Genomic DNA, 21001 nt, shown 5'->3' with positions numbered 1-21001 from the left:
TCTAATGTGACGTTACAGGTTGTTTTTGGTAACGTAATCCCGCCCTTTACCTAATCCGATTGGAAACGACACAAGCTTTTTTGATTGGACAGTATGGTCTGCCAAAATGACGACTGATAGGTCACAGGCAGGGTCAATGCTATGGCGGCGTCAATGAGTGGAATGTGAATGACATGGGTTTTCATGTTAATTTTAATAAAAACTTGAAAGCAGCCAACGAATAAAAAAAATATACAGTGTTCAAATTGGATGCATTAATAAGAAACAATAGTTTTTTTTTTTTTTTTTTTTTAAATTAGGGATGCAGAATTAATTATGATATTGTAATGTGCCGGTACACTACAGTACATTTGTATTATTAATACCGGCACTTGTACATTGCTTGTTAGAAGAAAGACGCTCTGTTTCTTTTCCAAAGATTTTGCTAACCACTTTCAAGTAAATATTGAAAAATATGTTGCGGAATGTGCTACGTTTGTATAATTCGCTTCCAGTGGGCTGCTGTCCATTGATCACAAGCCAGACACAAACCAGACGACTTTTGGAATGCAGACGGACATATTCATCAGCAACGTCAGGTATGTCTTTTGCTTTAAAAAAAAAAAAAAAAAGTTTAATTCTCTAAATTGTTAAACTATGTAAGAATACGCATGTGGAAACAAAACTGCCATGTGAAACACTGCAGGCTTTTTCCTGAGCTAAGTACATAGGCCAACTCCAAATAAAATGGACATGGTACAGAAAACTTGCAGGCCATTTTGCTTCATTATGCTCCATTGCAAAGTCATTGTGTTTGTTAAGCTAAGGGGAGGTTGTAACACTGCAATTGATTCCAGCATGCTGCAAGTACATTAGATTGGGCATAACTGTATGTTACTATATCCTTTTTTTTTTTTTTTTAAATAGTAGTGTAGTCTTTACAAGCCTGTATTTTTGTACCGTAACCTTTTCTTTTTTTTTTTTATCTACAGAAAGAAAGAAATTTTATCAGGATGTCAGTATTTCACAAGGAGAAGGTGAGTTATTCAAAAATGTTGACTTTCTGATACATTGATTTGTTGCATTATAGAATTCATCATTAATTTTGTTGTCTCTGTAATATTTTAAGGCGGAGTGTTTGAGATCAATCTGGACCGCAGGAAGTTGAAAACTCCGGGTGGGAAGTTATTCACCGTCCCCAATGAGGCTTTGGCTACGGCTGTAGCCACTGAGTGGGATGTGCAAAGAGATACTCTCAAGTTCTACGCAATGCACATGGTAGATCGAAAATCAAATTTTGCCGGGTCCCTTATTGCATCAGAATATAAACACACCCTATAAAGATGACCTCATAGTCCTCCCCCACCCCACCCAATATACAAGTGGCAGATTACAGCGTTTGATAGCATTTCATAGCATTCCAATAATGTCTATTGTCGTTCACAGACCACCTTGTGTAACACAGCTCTTGATAACCCGACACAGAGGAACAAGGATCAGATGATCGAAGCTTCACTCAAGTATCTGGAGACAGACACAATCTGGTAAGAGGTGATGATAATGATGAGAAGGAGAAGCTTCTCTTCTGTTTCGTTTTATGTTCTTACCGGTTTGATTCTGAAATTGTAACTAGTGTTGCACGGTGGTATCAGATTTGATCAGTTTCTTGTATTTACAGCTACAGGGTTGAGGAACCTCCAGGTTTGGTGCAGCTTCAGAAAAATGAATGGGATCCTGTTATGGATTGGATAGAAAAAAGGTAAATCTGAGTCTATTTTAGGTTCTAAAGCTCTGAAGTACAGTATTCTGTGCAATGCATAATGACTAACAGAACACAATCCTAGCAGAAAGAAACGATATACTCTAAAATATGGTATACCCAACATTTTCTGATTTCCCCCCATACCTTTTTTTATTCTCCTTCTATTCACAGATATAATGTGGTGATAGGCTCCTCTTCAAATATAATGGGACCCACAATCCCAGAGGAGACTAAAGATACCTTTCGACAGCACCTGGCCTCCTACAACTTCTGGGCTTTAACAGGTAAGATGGGTTCAGTATTATAAACTGCACTGTGGAAATAATATGACAGGACTGGGCAGAACATGTCATTTGCAAATAGGCTTGAGTTTTAGAAATTGAATGTAAGAAAAAAAATGAAGCCACTAACAGCCTGATTTTCAGAAGGGGTAAAGTGAAAAACAGGTAGCAAAACGCCTTTGCGACACCAGATAGGTGGCAAACTGTATTTTCAAAAGTCCTAGAAGTCAGGGTGGCATGTCAGGGTGCACGCTTTATGAAAATTCACTCGCATTACAGCTTGTTAAGCAATTGAAGTCTCTAATTAATTCTATTTTGCAAATAACGTCTTATTTTCAGAAGGTGCAAAACAGTTTTCCATAGAGCAAGGGAATATATAATATTTCTATTTGGGGATGTGGAACAAAATAGAAACAAACTCACATTTTATCAGTTGTCTGGCTTCCCAAACGTGCTGGGTGTAATAGATTTCCCACATGTTGCACTCTTTCCAGATTCAAGGAATTAAATTGCTTAGTACCCAGGCTGATGCCACGACTCCTTAATCGTGAAAAACAATGCCTTGTTCTGAAAATTTGAACAGGATCTTCTAAGTGGAGGCTGGCTAATTTTAGAATATATTAAATGCATAGTTAACATATGACCATTATAAAACATATGTAACAAACGCATATTAATGTTTAACATTTTTTATTATTGTAACAACCTGGGCAACTGCATCATTGCAGGACTTGTTATCTGTCCAGTTCGTTTGTCTTTTATGTTGCATGTGTTGTGAGGGGAACGGGTCACACTGTTAGTTAGCATGGGAAGGGGGAGTGAACGAGTGCTTGAATGCATGCACAATTTAAGGGGGTGCATGAGCCTGTGGTACTAGTGAGACTGGGGAGAGTCTGCAGTGAAAGCGATAGGGTGAGTTAGAAAGGGTTTATTATTTTTTTTGGTGTCGTGAATTCCATCCTGAACAGGAATTCTCTGCTTAGTATCTCAATAAACCGTGAATTTGAGAATTCAACATCATCTCCGAGTCCTGCTTCATAAAAACCTGACAAAACTTATATTTTCTCTGTAAAAATGCGCCTTTTGAAAATCAGGCTGAAAGTGGCAGATAAAATAAATGACTTCAGTGTCTTTGTTGTCAAGAGACTGTCTCCTTCTTTAACATTACATAGGTGTATGTATGAATATCATATTAAGTGTGGATTCTCTGTTGGGCAAAATTAACATATTCTACTTCTCCAGGTTTGGAGTATGTGATCACACAGCTTAAATCAGTGATTCTGTCCTTTGGTTTAATCGACCAGCACCTCACTGTAGAAAAGGCAGTGCAGCTGTCCCGGTTGGAAGAAGAATTCCAGGTAAGAAAAATTACTACTACACACAGGAAGAGTGTATTAGTGGCGAGCAGGGTTCTGTAGTCCCCCAGTCCATAGTTTCTTGATCAGTAAATGTTTTTTGAATGTATTTTTTGTATGATATTAGAATTTTGATTGTGTTTCATTGCCTTTCCAGATCCACCACTGGGGCAATGTGGAGTGGGCCCATGAGTATGACCTGCAGGAGCTCCGTTCTCGCACTGCGGCTGGGACCCTGTTTGTGCACCTGTCTTCTGAGAGCGCCACTATGAAACGCAAACTTCTGCAAGACTTGGAGTTCCCCCTGCCCAGAAAACCAACAATAAAGACCCCCTTATTATCTAAACACTCACATCATTAAATGTACAAAACATGGACCATCATTTGCCATTTGTATTCTGCCATTAAAATCTACTGTACAATAAATTTTAGGTATCCATGGTATATTATTTGACAAGAATCTCAAGCCTCTAGGTGGCACTGTTTCATATACAATGGCTGTGTCCAGTTTTTATTATGTTGCAGATTTAGAGGGACACAGAAATAAAGGGTATCTTTTCTAAAAAAATAAAAGGCAGAAAAAAGCACAAGTGATGTCTCAAAATAGAAACAAGTTTGTAGATAAAGTACCATGCTTGAATATGTATTTGGTATGGAGTGGTGTCCATCAGTTGTGATGCTTCTATTTTATAATCAAAGTGTATGGAGTAAACATAAAAGTTCTAGCCATAATCATTGTCTGGTAACAAAGCCAACAGAACATTTTCAGATAGCACTTATTTCAAACAAATGTATGTGGCTTAAATGCATACTGTCACATTTAGGAGGGATTATAGAAACTAAACAAACCATGTACTTTAATAAAAGTAGTTCAGAAACCAAATATAATATAATCTCCAACAAAGTTCTGTCTTGGAATAAGAAATGTGTTTTACAAAGTCATCTGTGGATTAATGTTTTATAGGATTAGTGTTCTGAAAAGGTCCATTCCAGGACAGATTCTACACGGAATCAGGAAGGTCCAGGTTCTCCATCTCATCCCGCAGGTAGTCGATGTAGATGTTGATCTCTGAAATCCGCTTGCGGTTCCGTTTCACTTCATCACTGTGCACCTGCAGAAGCACAAACAAAATGCAAGCTGCTCTGAAAACATAAACCCATTTATTATTTACAATGTGGTTCTAGGATATGCTCCTAGAGATGTTTTTTCATGTCTCCAGAAGCTCCTAGGGAACAAGATGCAGGTGTGACAAACAACCAAAAACTAAATTTAGGCGTAGGAAGTTAACAATAGTGATTCAGCAATATTGTAACTTTACGCTGAAAGCATTTTCTACACTTTAAAAGACCTATGATGACTCGAACAACCTTTTATATAACCTTGGCCCATTCTGAAACTTTGCTGTGCTGACCTTTTGAGTTTCCATTACCCTGGTTTCTGACGTGCATCCTTTGTTTATTACCTTCTCCACTAGAGCAGTGGTCCATCCATTGGCCCGTGTAATCAAGTCATCTTCTCTGTTATCAATCTTCAGTAGATGGATGTCATGCGATGCACTGACAGCATTAACAACAGTGTCTTTATCAACAAACAGCTAGGTAACAAGAAAAAAAGTTGGAATAAAGGACTGCAAACAATGATCAAGCCATTCACAGTTAGATTTATGAATGCAATCTCTTCCCTGATAAAAACTTTGGTGAAATTTGTGTTCTAAAAGAGTTTAAAAAAAAAAAAAAAGATTCTGAAAAGTAAGAAAGTCTAACAAGCTGAAGATATGATAGGCATGTTTGCCTCTACACATTTTGAATAGATATTACTCCAGTACTAGAGAATTGCTAGATTTGTTTGTGTCAGAACAACATGGGAAACTGTCTGGCAATCCAGAACAGTTTGTTGTTTTGATCCAGTAAGTAACTCAAGGTTGGAAACCCAGACCCAGAAATCACCTACTGACCATTCGGACTTCATCAGGAACGTCCTCAACAAACTCATTCTTCAACACCTTCTCCAGCGTGTTGATGGCGATCTCCAGCAGCTTCTCATGGTGGTTGTTCTCCAGGTCTCTGCATTGAGAGATCGTGAGGGCCAGTTAAGGGGGACAATGACAGGATAGGGAGGTACACCTTGGCATTCTGAACCAGTCAACACTTAGTGAATGAGTCACCACAATCTACTAAGTATACGTAGCAGAACCTCCGTTTGACTACTCCCCTAAATGTTTCCTAATCACAGCCAACCCATTTCATCACCACTGTCCAAAGTGATCTGGCCTTTTCAGTCCCATATAGTTTCCCCCACAACCTAAAACCATCAGTTTGGAGAATAATTACTTTTCCCAATGGATGACGGATTAAATTAATTGTAACATTCACCCCTAGCAGACAGCTGTGTAAAAGGATATATCCCCTGAACAAATTCAATGAAGCCAGTCATCATGTCCGAGATGTTTCTTTCAAAGTCCTTGATTATGTCCTAAAATGTAAACAGCTTATTAGTAAAGAAACAAACATTTCTGGTGGTTATATCTTTAGAAAATGTTACAATACAATGTTTCTTTAATACAAAATTAAGTACATGCTGAATTTACAAAGGAAAACTAAACTAACAATGTTGTGATGGCTATAGCTACACTAAATACAGTATATAATCAACAAGCCGCGGTGCTGATCAATCTCGAACAGCCTGCTCCAGAGGGAAAATAACAGGTTTCAGGGGGAATGCTATAATGTGTTACAAGAGCCAACTGTGACTCATTACTGCTCTTAAATTGTTAGCTTGTGTCCTGTGCTGCAGAATCACATTTGTCCACACAACAGTCATCCATGTAGAACATCTGCAGTGGTACTGTGACCACCCACATGGGTCTGTAACAGGCTGGATTTCTCTGTACGGAAGAAGGGATTTAGGCCCTGGCTGGGGTTAATTCAGCATTGACACACTGTATTGGATGACTGGTGCTTGTGCACTTATTAAGAACATTTTGATCCCCCTTCTTGCTGCAGCCTCCTTACCTCAAGCTGGTCCAACAGTTGCAGCTCCAGCATCATGAGGGAATCACACAGCTCATTGATCTCCTTGTTATACTGAGCAATGCGGGTCTCCAGCAGCGACATGTCAGTCAACTGATGCAGTTCACTGAAAATCTGAACGCACAGTTAATTTAACCCTATGTTGCACGAGTGGCAAAACAATACACTTTACTATAGTATACGACATTCAATACAATAATATACCATAATGTTTTGGCCACAATTATACAATACTGTAGTATGTGTTTGGGGAGACATAACTTCATAATAAAAATTATACTGTTTGTATTTTATAGAAAGTATTTAATGCTAATGTTCCTCTATTGATATAGTATATGAATTAAGATTGATTATTTTAGGAGGGATTTCCCTTAATTGAATCTTACACTGACGATTTCATATGGTTAATTTGTTTCCTTTTGCAGTAAATTAGCAAGATAAAAATAACTTTCATTCACTCTGATGCGAGAGTTGTAATTTATTTTTCTGCCAGATGCTTCGGACGACAGCAGGGGTTGTCTTGGTAACAGCTTTCTTCAAGCAAAGTACACTGCTCACTTATTTGTTGAGCACATTATGACTTCAAATGCACCGATTTATGGAATTCCCCTTAATTAAGGCAAATGTGTTACAATACTGCCTTCTGTTATTTCAATTCCTTTTCGAAGCAGGCTAAAAATCTTCCAAATGTTTACTATGATAATATTGTACCAGCCAGCCATACAGTACTTGCAATTATGTACTTTCGTTACAGAAAAAAATAAATGCTGGATAATAGGCTATTCTTTACTCCTCATTTGTACCTTTATTCATTATCTCAACAGTTACCGGTCCTAAAACCAATTTACTACTTTTCATTGTATTTTAACTGCTTGTAATGCAAGTATGAACACAACATCTGGGGAAAACAAAACACTGCAGGATTAATCACTTTTATGCAAATTTGATTTTCTGGTAAACTCATATTATGCCATTATTTTAAATATAAACTAATTGAGAATGTCCATGCTTCTTTTAAAGAGAAAGCCACTATTTTCCACATAGGCTGATGGAGCTACACTATAATAGTAACAGTAGCTAATAGACTCTACCTCTCTCTTTTTCTCCTCAAATCCTGCCACTTTCTCTGATCCCTTATCCTGGTTGCTCTCTATTGCTTCTCTGAGGCACTCAAAGAAGGATGCTACCTCCGCCTCTCTCTTCACCTGCTGCTTTAGCCCGTTTTCAAAGATCTGCTGGCAGATCGCAACAAACTTACTCTTGTAGGTGAGCATGGGGTTAAAGATCAGAAGAAATGTGGTTTCCTATTTCTAAGCCAACATATTTATTCCAATTTATTTTTTTAGAATAATTATATTATTTAACACATTTTTGTCCCAATGATGCTTTCATCTTTTTAAAAATGATATATATAGTTAATTTTCATCATCCATCATATTCTCTTTCAGAACATTACTGGACCCTCCAACTGGATTTATGAACCTTTAAATCCTTTTACTATTTTGTATGCCAGACACAGTTAAATATAGTGATGATTATACATACTGGCCCCTCAATGTGTCTCAACCTTGCCCTGGAGGGACCTCTCTTGCTGGGGGTTAAATTATAATTCAGTCTTTATTACCATCCTACCCTCACCATCTGCAAGAGGCTGTTAACAAAGATGGACAATTAGCTCAAAATTGGGATGGTGGGATTTATCCACTGGGAACTGTTCTAAGCACAACAGAGCTAAGACCTCACTGCCAATCTGAAGAACAAAGATGATATTTTCTAAGACTGTCTATTCTGAATGTTAACTCTATAATGTTTCAAAGGATATGATTCCAGCAGCAGATGCACTCCAGGGAGGTATGCCAGTTTAGCTGTTTCTGGATCCTCAGAATACATGCTGTCAAAAAGGAATGATCCGTTCAGGAACTCCACATAGGCAGCCTTTAAAAAAAAAAAACACAATTATAACATGCCATAATCTACCAATAACAACAGTGCATAATATACATTTAAAATAATAGATAGATAAATAGATAGACAGATATGAATAGACAATACACATTTTCTGCACACCCCTAAACTGCATGCTCATTGGCACAGATGTTGTATCTGTCCCCACAGTATGCCAAAGACTGAATTTTGCACTCCGGCTATTGTTTTTAAAACAGCTGCAATAGAATTTTCAGTGTTTGTTTGTGTGCAGATCATAGTTTTATTCAAACCACGTGTGACAGGGCAGAGACTGTGCACCACAAGCGTGCGTCTAAACCACAATGCAAAAGAGCCAGGCTCGTTTGCATGCATGGTTTGAAAGTTTTTAACCTCATCTCATCTCACCGACATGGGACTGGACAGAATCCATAACGGCAGTGTATCACAACACTGCCCATTATACTCTTCCCCCCTTTAACCTCGGCGATCGGCTGCAGCCAATCTATCTCATCTCATCGTCAGGGGCATGGACAGAATGTATCAGACAACACTGCCCACTACACATACCAGTATGAGTCTGTGAGAATTTGCCATGGCAATGTGGCACATGGCCAGCACATCCAATGTTAGTCGACACTCATCTAATAATTATGCTGCTTTGACCTCTGAAGGAATGGCTGCTCCAACATGTTACCTTGTGCAGTTCTAGTTCCTCCTGCTTCTGCAACTCTTCAGTAAGTTTTCTCTGTGCCATATTCTCATTGTGTTTAATTTCGTCAATGGCATACTGGTACTGCAGGTTAGCAACCTCACACTACAAAACACACAAATAAAAAAATAAATAAATCAGCAGTTTGATTCACCTCTTTTCATTTTTTCTCTTGTTTAAACATGCATATGTAAGGGTATCTTTCTTTGATATGTATATATATATATATTTTTATTTATTTATTTCTTTAATTTTTAAGTGAAAAGGCATGGAATAAAAATCAATAGGATGTATTCATAAAGAACCATGCTGGTAAATGTCCCTGTTCTCATACAGTACTGATGATGCTTAATCTGTTTAGCCTTTTGGCAGGTGAATCCTTGGCCTTTGGGCAGGTGATATGAAATGTCTACATAAAACACAGCACCAAATACTAGAGTATAATGTTGGCAGATAAGTCACGGTTAGATCATTCTCAAGATTTGAACTGAGAACCTTCAGTCCTAATGCTAAAAACACAGCAACAACAATAACTATATATATATATATATATATATATATATATATATATATATAAAGTTTGAGAAAAAGGAAAACTACTGTGTACCAAAATGATCAATAAGAAAAAAAAAAGTATATTTCAGGTACTTAAAAAGGTAGAATAATTGATTACAAATCAATTGTCAGGACATTTCGGACTACAAGTCCTTCATCGGCTGAATACAAAAAAACAGTGCTTTAAGAAGTTGATAAAAAACAAATAAAAATAAAAATAAAAGTTGTTTTTTATCAACTTCTTAGAGCACTGTTTTTTTGTATTCAGTCGATGAAGGACTTGTAGTCCAAAACGTCCCGATAATTGATTTGTAATCAATTATTCTACCTTTAAGTACCTGAAATATCCTTTTCTTTTTTCTTTTCTCTTTATATATATATATATATATATATATATATATATATATAAATACACACACACACACACACACACACACACACACACACACAAAGTATACACTGCATAAAGGGTATACTTACTGTGTTTTCATCCACTAGTCTGAAATCCAGGTAGACTAGTTCAGGTAGGTAGGCAGCAATAAACATTTTATAGTTCTCATCCTCATAAATGGGGTTCCCAGCCAGGTTCAATGAACGCAGCCTTTTAAACCTTCGCAAATAGATAAGCTGTAGAAAAGAGCATAAGAAAAGATATTGAAACTTTAAGATACATTTCCTTTAAACTTTGGCAAAACTGTAAAAATGTGTTCTCACGTTTTCCAGCTGGTCCAAGCTGTTGTTCCCGATGGATAAAACCTGCAGGTTATACAGGGTGTCTATGTTTGCAATTTCAGAGATTCTGTTGTTGTACAAGCTCAGGTCCTCCAGTTTCACAAGAGCATCGAGACCCTCTATCACCTCGATGTTGTTAAACGAGAGATCTACAAACATGGCACAAGGTCATTACTTGGAGAACAATCTGCTTCAAATTTAGCTTTGTCTAGCTCCTCTAGTTTCTAGACTCACCCAGCCATACCAAGTTGATCAAACTGTCCAGTCCCTGGATCTTCTCAATTATGTTATTGTCCAGTTGTAGTTTGGTCAAGGTAGTGAACTGCCATAAATTATCGATCTTCAGGATGTCTGGAACAAACAAAAAGCTTCTCAATACATTGAACAAGAAAACTGTTTTTTTTTTATTATTATTGTAAAAGGCACTGTGGTTCTTCTGAAATATTTTTTACAAACGTTTACATGTTTATCAGCATTTCAGGTAGACAGCCACCCACGGGTCTATAAATAAAGACTACTTTGAGGTGGTTGGTAAAAAATGGATGGCTGGAAGTAAATTCTAGCATTAGGGTGAACTTACTCTTGAAGTCCAGGCGCAGCTGTGTGACATCTCGGAAGTGAATACCCTCTTCCTTGGCTATGCGCCCTGCCTGGTCCTTAGGCCCCTGCTCCTCCACTGCCTTCTTCAGCATCTCCTCATCCACAACACTGGGCTCAATGGTGTCGTACAGGCGGCTCATTTTTATGGAAGGCGCTGCTGTATTAAAACGTACACACAACAGTAAGCTCTATGCGATGAAGCTCTTTTCTTTAAGCCATTAAGAGTCATGGTGATCACATCTTAAGCAAAAAGCCTTAAGCAGAAAACATTGCTTTATGTCTTGTGCAGTGGGAAAGCTAAGACTTATTGTGAATACATGGCAAACATTAAAATGATAATTAGAACCAAAAAAGGCATCAACATATATTTTAGCTTTCTTTTAAAATGACACTCCCCCCTTCCAAAAAAACAAACAAAACAAACAAACAAAAAAAACACATTATAGCTAATAATTATCCCACTGAGAACATGGTAATTAGCAGCAGTACTGCAGACCTGCTGGCTTAATTAAGGATAAATCAACAGATATCAGAATGCAGTGAAATACAGCATTTTCTTCCATTATTATATTGAGACAAGCTATTAATAATTCACATTCTAAACTTTGTGTAGTTCTAAGTTTAAATGAACAGACATTTAAGATCATTGTTGTTTATATTTACATTTACAATGGCTTTAGTAAAGCTAAATGGAAGGTTATGCATAACCAATACAACAATTAGCACGACTAACCAATCAGTATTTTACACCTGACCTTTTTATTTAGCAGTTTACTTTTTCCTATGTTTTTTTTAATCACTTTGCTTGTCATTTTCCCTGTGGAGTGCTTTATATTCTCTTGACTGAATTTTAACTGAAGCTTTGTTAATTTTGTATTTGAATATAATGTCTAAATTAAAACTTGGCACTTACCTTGCTTAAATAAAATCTAAAATCAGATGCACCCGTCTTCTACAAAATACGCTTTACCTGTTGCTAGGAGACCTGTACCCGGATCCAAGCAAAACCTATAAATACATTCATACAATCTAATAGTTTTCAGTTGTATAAAATCCCGAAACGCATATCCGCGTTTAAAATTAAATGTGGAAAATAAATCTGTATTTAGAAAAAAGAAAGACGTTTAAAGAGATAACATTAATAACAGGGGCTGTGCCTTATTAAACACGACAAATCGTAACTACAATTGTAGGCGTTGGACAAGCCAATCACATACGAGATTTACAGTGTTTAGAGCCAATCGCTAAAGAGCTGGTGACAAACGGAAAGAACAGCGACCAATTAAAACAACGTTACATTAGAAGCTTTACCAGGCCAACGCAGACCTTGGTGAAAACAGACACAACAGCTAACCAATCAGCATTATCTGAAGGCGGTGTCATTTCTGATTTTTCTTTTCATTGACATCTAAGCGGTTCAATCAAAATAACATTTCAGGGAAGTTGTCCAATTATCCAGCTCAGTGGGCTGTCCTTGAGCGACCACCTCCTGTGCCAGCGACTCTGTCAGTGCGGATTGTTTGTTGTCATCAAGATGGAGTTTTTACTGGGAAACCCGTATAGCACTCCGGCTGGGCAGTGCATAGGTAAGATGTACTTATTTATATTAGCAATGCAACATAACCGCAACACGAGGCTGTTTATTTGATTGTTTCTACGTAGTTGTTTCAAAGAAAATTATGTTTAGTTATGGGTGTTGGAAAACGCAGTTCACGACATACTCTCCCCTGTCGCTCAGTGCGTATAACGGGCATTGAGAAGAAAACACACGGTTTAATTATTAAACTGTATATGTAAGGCTTAAAGTAAATGTCACCTTAATTGCATTAAGTTTGAACGATTCATGTTTACATCATGATTTCCAAGTAGTAAAATACCGTTATGTGTTACTCTGATGGTTGCCGGAGATCCATTTAATATTTTTTTTTATTTCTTATTAAACTTAACTAGCAATTAATCTATTTATGTTAATGAGTTGGAAACATATAGTGACGTTGTTTTCAGTCGGTCCAGTTTATATGTTCAGTTTGTAATTGCATGCTATTAAATAGGGTTCAGACAAAAAATTAAAAAAAAAAAATCAAGATATGATCTATTTTTAACATTACGTCCCTATAGATAGATCCATGGCGATGTAATCAATTTATATGTCAGATTATTGAGTTGCAAAGGCTTTTAAAAAATGTTCTTTGCAGTTTATTTAATTAAAAACAACAGATTTTTGGTAAACAATCCACGTAACTTGTACCTGATAAGAACTACACCTTAACTTGCACAAAATGGAACAATATTGCTGATTAAAGTGCCTTTGCCGAGTGTGTTTCCAGAAGTAATGAGAGCGTAAAGTTGATATGCTACAGCTTGTTTTAAACATTAAAAGAGAAGCAACTTGATAGCAGCTTCCAATAAGTCTTTAGTAGGCTTAGTCGCCATTCAAAACAAGATCAACTGAATTTACCTAAATTAGCAAATGCAGTCAAATGTGCCTTAACTTTATTATGGGGTAATGCACAGTTTTTTTTCAGTGCAGCTTACAGACTGTTAACTCATCAGTCACCCCAAATTCCTTTAAAAAAACAATACTGTCCCATTTCAGAATTGTTTTAATAATATTATCCAACATTGGTATTCATTCTAGAGCCCTTCTATCAAACTTTAACACTTGTTTTATTTCCTTTCCAAACTTTTAAAATCAGCATGGAACCTCAATATTTGCAAAATGCAAATCATTGGGCAGCTGCACTATACAGTGCCTCCCACTGTGGTTTTAAAAAGGATTGAGGTAGGTCTCCTCAGGGATAAGGTTGCATAATGTGTTTCAGTTCGTATGCATTGCACAAATGCATTTGAATTGCTGGCCCATGGCTGTTGCTTTCAGATAACTGATGGGCTGGGAGCTCCGACTCATTACTTGAACAGGTTTGGAAAATGTCCCTTTTTAAAATTGTGAAAAAGATGATGGGAAACACACATCACTACCACTGGTGGGCAACGGGCTGCTGCTGAGCTCATTAAACAGGGAATCGACTTTTCTTTTGTATTATTGCGGGTAGGGTGACCATTGTTGCAGGTTTTAATGTGAGCTTAACAAATCACCATGGGTGAGGTATATCGACTGTAGCTGAATCACAGTAAAACGTTTCACTTCCATGCCAGACCCTTTGCTGCTGTCTGTGCTCTATGCGGACAGGGAAGGGTTTCTGCCTTCTGAGGCCCTTTGCTTTATTTCTGACAGAGAACTTTCTTTATTCTCTAAAGGAAAAATAGGATAAAAAAACTAGCCTCACATTTATGATTCAGTTGTATTAGGTTATGTATGTGGAGGTGCCAATATATTTTATGATTGCATTCCTTTGCTGTCTGGTTTCCAGGTCATGGAACAAGAAAATGCAGTCAAATATGTCTTAGGTGTGTGTGGGGTCTGATTTAACTGCTGGATCACTCCTCCGTGTTTACTGGAACCGATACCCCATGCTCAGACTCTCATGGTGTGCAATTAGCTTTACTACAAGCTAGCCTGCAACTGCACGTTCAAGCTGTGTACCACAATCATTTTTATGGGACACAAATGACCTTTAATTAGATGTTTGCTCTTGAATAAGAATCAGACAGAAATGAGGAATCATGACCTCATGTGTCACTTGTAGCTCTTTGGAAAAATAATATTATGCCATTGGGTCAGGTATTGTATTGTAGTTACTCTAGAAAAAATACAAAAAAAAATGTTCTACTGTAATTCTTTCTCCCTTCACCTTTTCTGGTACATATGATGAGTGTTTGTTCACATTTTTTTTTGTTTGTTTAAAAGGCGGCCAAGGAAATTGCTGTAGTTTCTGATGCCTAGGACAGACTAATACACAGAAAAGGGAGTCTTGGGGATAGTTTTAAACATGTGCAACTCCTCTGCTGCATGTACTGCGTGCATGAACAATAGTAAACTGACAGGCTGACAAGGTTTGTTGGACTAAGATCAGCTAAAGATTTGCCTCAAGTCAGCATATAAAATAATGAATTCTCTTAATTAACTCTGCATTGGTGGTGAGGGGAGTGAAAACCCAACTGTATAAATGGGTAATTGTATGTAAAAAATAATGGATAACTTGTAACAATTGTAAGTCATCCTGGATAAGGGCATCTGCTAAGAAATAAATAATAATAATAATAATAATAATAATAATAATAATAATAATAATAGTGTGTGAGTGGTACAGCACAGGCATGTAAACAAATCCCTAAGATAATTCATGGAAGAATAAAAGAGATGTGCAATTAATGTGAATGAAAAGGAAGTAGACTAAAAAGAAAACATAAATATTATATCATCAGTACATAAAAGGATTGAAAAAAAAAGTGCTGCTGTTGGGTGTGCAAATTCTTGAAATTCTCTCAGTCCGGCATAATGCACAAGGCTAGTGGAGCCTGTCCAGATAGCTGGATGAAAACCACAGGACAGTATGCACCTGATACGTCCAGGACTGGTATGCTTGATACTAAAAGCAGGGGTGACTGATCCAAAAACAGGTTGATTTGTTTGGGTCTCCTATGAAATCAACAGGATTTTCCAGTTATACCTGTTGTTAGAAATCTCCTGGGTTCTACAAGGACAAGTGTCAGCATGCTCCACACAGAGTGATAATTAGAACCAAACAGATCATTCTAAAAACATAATAATCATCCCTGGTCATTGGAACCTCTTCATCATTTAAAATCAAGCATTCTGCAAATGGAAATTCTGACCTTAGTTTTAAAGAACTACAATGGAAATGTCAAGGCTGTCCATCATGACTTCAATTAAACAAGTAAGCTCTAACTACTATAGAACATTATAATTATGTCCTCAAGCTGATTTTAACAACAGACCAGCAGAAGCGCTGGCTATTTAAACATCTTCAATATCTTTATAATGGCCTGCGGTAGTGGGATGAATTCATGGTGAATGTATTTTCTGCTTGCACAGGCTTTAGTTTCCTGTGCCAGTGGCTTTCTGAACTGTAATGTAAACATCCAGTAACGGTGCTCGGATCCAGTAAGACTTGCTGCAGGCCCTATGTGCTGAGAGCTATTGTTCTTTATATTTAACATTGTTTAATCTGTACTCTGAAAGTATGACATTGAATTGACTTTGTCTTTGGTATACGGAGGGAGGAGAGTTAGCAGCATTAAAAAAAAAAAAAAAGAGAAATCGGGTCCACTCCTTGGTAAACTGAAACCCGTTCTGTTCCAGCTCTATCCGTTCGGGCATGTTTTGTTACATGTTTTAGTTTTGCACAACTGAACTCAATAAGGGCTGTCTCCTGCACTGCAACACATTGTTACTTGCAGAGTTGAGTCTTAAAGTTAAATAAAGATCAACATGTTCAGTAGCTGTTGTTGCTCTGACCTATTTTACTTTAGACTTGTATCTCTGATAAACTGTGTGATAAATTACTTTTAAGTACAACTGCTCTGCAACTGTGTTTTTTTGCTAATGTAGCCTGTATTTGCATTACGTGGTTTATGGTTAGTCTTTAATCTAACAAAATAATAGCTGATAAATACACAGTAGATTCAAGTACAGTAAATATTTCCTCTCAAAAAGCCTTTATTGTCCAATAACAAAACACTTTGAGGACAATGTGTGAGAAGAAAGGGAGAAGCCTGTCATCTTATGTATTTCTAGTTTGGCTGAATTAATGGCTAAAATGCTACTTAAATCTACAGAGAGATTGTGTCATAATTCATATAGTCCTAAATGATGGCTTAAGATACAATTTTAGACGTGTGGAATTTGCTTTTGTTTTTTTTTTAATGCTTTGCTAGTCAGAAGGTTCTGTTTTTGACTTGCTTCTTTTTCTTACTAGTTTCTCCAGAGGGGGAAAAAAAGATCTTTATCCTGCATAAACTAAAAACGTCAGATTGTTCAGTTGTTCATGTCTGTACCTTTTTAAGTTTGTTTGATTGTGAATATTTGTATGATTACAACAGAAACTTCAGAATACAAATATATATATATATATATATATATATATATATAATATATTTCAGTTTTTTATATTATGAATATATACTAAAATTCAGTTTTAGAAAAAATTAAATTAGACAATGTACAATATAGAAGACTAAAAGAAAATAAATGGATAAACTGCATCATAAACTACAGTATGTGGTGAATGACATCACAATCACATTAATAGATTTAAATAGAAATAAATGAGTGTGGTTGCCATGACATCCAATGCCTATAAGTACCTCCACTGTTTGTTTTCAAACACACTTTCCCTTGACAAAGGTATGTAAACATTGAATATAAAACAACAACTTGTTGTCATGACGTCAAAAACCTATAAATACCTCCAATGTTTTGATTCAAACACATGCTCCCTTGAGAAAGATATTTACAACATATCGAAATGTTGGGCAGCTGGCTGTTTGAGCTAAAAAATAATAATAATTAAATAGTGCTGTTGATTTTTATCATAATTTCATTTTTCTATGCCCCCAAATAATCTACAATTGGACCAGGCCACTATTACTTTGTGCGACAGTGAAGTCAAGCTTTATTGCTTTGACAGCTAATTGCTAATTAATTATTAAATTATGTTCTGGTGCATACAATTTTAATGTTTGTGTTTCTCAAAATTGGAATGGCATATTCATAAGCAGATGATTTTGATGCATTATGTATTGTAAAATCAGTGCAACATCCTGAGTGAGAATCTATACAATAAACAGCAGGCAAAAAGATACTGTTTAGCTTGGAATGTACAAGCAGTTTTGTGTGCACCCAACTTAAACTGCATTTGTACAGTACTAAGTATGCAGCAAGCATGATGACTGAGACAGTTGCTAAATTTAACCACAAATAGCTGAGATGTTATTGTAGACTAAAACTAGAGCATCTCAATTTATAAGGATGCCTGGTAGCTTTCATAAGCAACATGCATATACAGCAAGAAAATAGGAAGTGACACCAGCAGTGTATGGTTTTCACACAATTCTGCAGTGCCAAAAAACATGCATGATAGTGCAAAGCACACAAGATCTCACATTAAACAAATTGTAACTGATGTTTCTTTTCAGTAACCAAACTGTTTCAAAGAGACCTGACAGACACACCCCAAGACTTCCCTCTGATTCCTCAAATTAGACTGACGAACTCTGGCTTGTAATTTTGTGGGTTTTCCGAAGGGTGTGGTTAGATGCTGTTGGTCATTTGTGCCAGCGTTGGGTCTGTTACATGACAGATTTGTAATGTTCTAAGTTTGAAACCTGTTTTTTCTTCTCCCTCACAGAAAAGGCTACTGATGGCTCCCTTCAGAGTGAAGACTGGGCCCTTAATATGGAGATCTGTGACATAATTAATGAGACAGAGGAAGGGTGAGGCACAGCACTGTTAAAGTACACTTTGGGTTTGAATGAATCATTAAGTGCACCAAGCAAAGTCCTGTGTGTGTGTGTGTGTGTGTGTGTGTGTTTATGGGATATTGTGTAATCTTGCCACTACAACAGAATAACAATATTAGGCAAATAGTTTACAGGGCTGAATCTGCCAAGGAGAAACCTGCTTCCAGTCTGGCAAGCACTCCAGCATTGCATGTGGCACTTTCCTGATTGACACACCCTCTTCCAATTAAGAAAACCCTTCCTACCTCCAGCTTTCACAGCAAGTTTTATACAAATTAAAGACACACCCAATTATTATAGTTCATTTTCTTTCCTCTCATCTGCACTAGTAACATTATCATTGTATCATTTTGCTTTGCTTGGTTGTTATGCTATTAATTTGGGCTAGGCAGATAATTTAATTACAAATCTATAGGATAAAAATGCACCTATTCCTTTCTGTAGCTGCAATCGGACCATTTGACCTTCACCACAGGAAGTAAATAGATATCAGGAAGCAACATTATATATATATATAATATCATTTTTCTTTTTTTTTTTATCTGCTGCGTAAAAACAAAGTCCCTGATTTTCCTCATAATGTAACTGAGATCGTAGATCAAGGCTAATAAGAAAAAAGAAAATTGGAATTTAGAACTGGTTAGCACGTCTTTAAACTACAGTGTTTGTTTTATGAGATCATTCTAGTGCAATTTTGAAAACTGGACATAGATATTGGATATAAGGGGTTAATTAACTGACCTATCACACAACCTGGAATAGCTCAACCTGCTGTGCCATGACAGTCTCATTTCTAGATCTGCCTCCCTTTATTAATCGAATCCCTTGTCCCTCGTATTCCTGCAGTTTATTTATTTAGTATCTCATCTCACCATCTTATTTTCTGCAGCATTATATTTCCCCAACTGTCTCAGTCACATTCCTCAGATATACAAGCTCTCTGTCCTGTCAAAATGCAGCTTTAAATCATTACAGATGCTTATGGTGTATCTCTCCCAAGTCATCCTCTCCGGCACAGTGCTGAGATTGAAAGGCAGGCTTGGATGGTCACAGTATGCCCTGCAGTCAATGTCTGTCATCTCTCAGGTTGAAGAGATTGGGTCCACCATGTTTGATCATGTCTCCTCGTGTAATTATTGAACTTGAAATGCAAAGATTCTACTATGCACTAATCATTCACAGGAGTGCTAACAAACGAGCAGAAGTAAAGACGGAACTTGTATAATGTTGCTAACAAATGAGAGAGAAGTTATTTTAAAACCTTTGTTAACACTCATTTAAGATGAGATAACATCAACATGTATTTTAAAAAAAGCCTGTTTGAGAGAGCTAATCCTTTTATTCTACTTTTGATTCTCTATTGTCTCTTAACCCTACTGGTTTCAAACTCTCTTTTCTGCTACACTGGCATAGTGCAGTGCAATACTTGTTTAGCTGTGTAAGTAGAAAATGTAATTAAAAACCCACACTAGGTAGCTTCAGCTGAGTTTTCTCATAATAGGATGTCAGTAGGGTCCTTGAGGGCAAACCTGGGCAATCAGTTACATTTAATAAGAAAAAAGACCATCAGCCATATGAGAAAACTAGGAATCTTTTTAGTATTGCGTGTTTGAATAAATTGATTTATAGCTGCATGGGATTTTGGAGTGACTTGGCTCCAAGATTACCTTTCCTCAGCTGATACAAGGTGGATACAGCTGCCCTGCATTGGAACAGGAGAAGATTGAGGGTGATAAGCCCACTGTTTAGTATGACAAGGACCATTTAAATGCCATAGTTCTTGTTTTGTTAGAGAGGAGCAATGGCTGAGCACATTTTATTATACCCTAGAGATAAGGAACCTGGCTTCTAATTGTAGGGTTAATTTAGAAGCAGCCAACCACACTGTGTGTAGGAGTGAGAGAAGTTATTCATAAATCAAATATTGATTTCAAAAAGGCGGAGATACAATTCCCCCTTTTTATCAAAGCTGTTAAGTTAAAGGTGCAATAGTGTTACAAAACTAGTAAGAAACATATTAGGTGCACCTCATGTTTGCATAACATAAAAATAACAGCAGAAAAACTGCCTCCTACAGCTTGTGTGTTTGGAAATGGTCTAATTTAAATTTCATATCCATTTTGTGTTTTAGACCAAAGGATGCGATAAGAGCTCTGAGGAAGAGACTGAATGGAAACAGAAATTACAGAGAAGTAATGCTTGGCCTAACAGTGAGTATGGTCATAGGTCATATGGTCACAGCCGTCACTGGAAAATTATAGTGCTGTGCCGTTTGAAATCGGTGACGTTGGCTTGCTCAGTAGGTTATTAACTGGCGTTCTCCTTGCAGCCTCACTGCAATAAAAACGCATGAATCAGATCTCATAATCATAAAGCCGTCACAAGCTTCATCTCAATATGTTGCTATGCTGAAAATAGGCATTGCAATGAATACATAAATAACATCATTGTATTTATGAGAAAGCATGTGTCTGTTGATCTAGCACTGGGACTTATAATTGTATTAGCTTGTCATGTTTTGAACTGTCCAGTTTGAAATATGGCCACAGAGCTGGTGGTATAATGTGTTAAGCTATAATGAAAAAAAAAATGATGAGCATACGGATGCTGTTCTTTCTAATATAAAGACAGGAAGGTTATATTTTTTAATTGTGTGGTACAACACTGGTGCTACCCCCCCTCCATGGGT

At 36.9% G+C, this 21001-nt stretch overlaps 3 protein-coding genes across 11 annotated transcripts in view; 2 read left to right on the top strand and 1 right to left on the bottom strand.

The window, feature by feature from the left end:
* Nucleotides 1–11: 11 nt before the first annotated feature.
* On the top strand, nucleotides 12–3803 carry LOC117431110 (ATP synthase mitochondrial F1 complex assembly factor 2-like). 2 transcript variants are annotated; one of them, XM_034051746.3, is made up of 8 exons: nucleotides 12–578; nucleotides 972–1016; nucleotides 1109–1257; nucleotides 1426–1523; nucleotides 1658–1738; nucleotides 1913–2025; nucleotides 3265–3380; nucleotides 3535–3803. In XM_034051746.3, exons 1-8 carry the CDS (start codon nucleotides 455–457, stop codon nucleotides 3736–3738), a joined length of 930 nt encoding a protein of 309 aa, XP_033907637.3. In that variant the 5' UTR covers nucleotides 12–454; the 3' UTR covers nucleotides 3739–3803. The 2 variants fall into 2 exon arrangements, with proteins under 2 accessions (XP_033907637.3, XP_033907638.1); XM_034051747.3 differs by lacking the exon at nucleotides 1109–1257 and having other exon boundaries at nucleotides 443–578.
* Nucleotides 3804–4136: 333 nt separating this feature from the next.
* drc3 (dynein regulatory complex subunit 3) overlaps nucleotides 4137–21001 on the bottom strand; it is a 24802-nt gene continuing 7937 nt past the window's right edge. Inside the window, exons 1-13 of one of the 3 annotated variants that reach the window (XM_058995916.1) lie at nucleotides 11843–12198; nucleotides 10910–11083; nucleotides 10564–10680; nucleotides 10312–10478; nucleotides 10078–10224; nucleotides 9028–9147; nucleotides 8231–8342; nucleotides 7499–7674; nucleotides 6390–6521; nucleotides 5780–5850; nucleotides 5333–5456; nucleotides 4841–4972; nucleotides 4137–4489 (exon numbers count right to left, since the gene is read on the bottom strand). In XM_058995916.1, coding sequence (XP_058851899.1) covers nucleotides 4379–4489; nucleotides 4841–4972; nucleotides 5333–5456; nucleotides 5780–5850; nucleotides 6390–6521; nucleotides 7499–7674; nucleotides 8231–8342; nucleotides 9028–9147; nucleotides 10078–10224; nucleotides 10312–10478; nucleotides 10564–10680; nucleotides 10910–11069 — 1569 coding nt within the window. In that variant the 5' untranslated portion in view covers nucleotides 11070–11083; nucleotides 11843–12198 and the 3' untranslated portion in view covers nucleotides 4137–4378. Of the gene's footprint in view, nucleotides 4490–4840; nucleotides 4973–5332; nucleotides 5457–5779; nucleotides 5851–6389; nucleotides 6522–7498; nucleotides 7675–8230; nucleotides 8343–9027; nucleotides 9148–10077; nucleotides 10225–10311; nucleotides 10479–10563; nucleotides 10681–10909; nucleotides 11087–11842; nucleotides 12199–21001 lie in introns of those variants that run through there. The other 2 variants (XM_058995914.1, XM_058995915.1) reach the window with 2 other exon arrangements.
* Nucleotides 12256–21001, top strand: part of LOC117431079 (TOM1-like protein 2) — a 27607-nt gene continuing 18861 nt past the window's right edge. Inside the window, exons 1-3 of one of the 6 annotated variants that reach the window (XM_034051694.3) lie at nucleotides 12256–12515; nucleotides 18201–18285; nucleotides 20444–20522. In XM_034051694.3, coding sequence (XP_033907585.3) covers nucleotides 12464–12515; nucleotides 18201–18285; nucleotides 20444–20522 — 216 coding nt within the window. In that variant the 5' untranslated portion in view covers nucleotides 12256–12463. The remainder of the gene's footprint in view (nucleotides 12516–18200; nucleotides 18286–20443; nucleotides 20523–21001) is intronic. The other 5 variants (XM_034051697.3, XM_034051691.3, XM_034051696.3 and 2 more) reach the window with 5 other exon arrangements.

Source organism: Acipenser ruthenus, chromosome 22, assembly GCF_902713425.1.
Source record: "Acipenser ruthenus chromosome 22, fAciRut3.2 maternal haplotype, whole genome shotgun sequence".
Lineage (NCBI taxonomy): Eukaryota > Metazoa > Chordata > Actinopteri > Acipenseriformes > Acipenseridae > Acipenser > Acipenser ruthenus.
The sequence above is the reverse complement of the archived record's forward strand: the minus strand, read 5'-3'. Positions and strand labels throughout refer to the sequence as shown.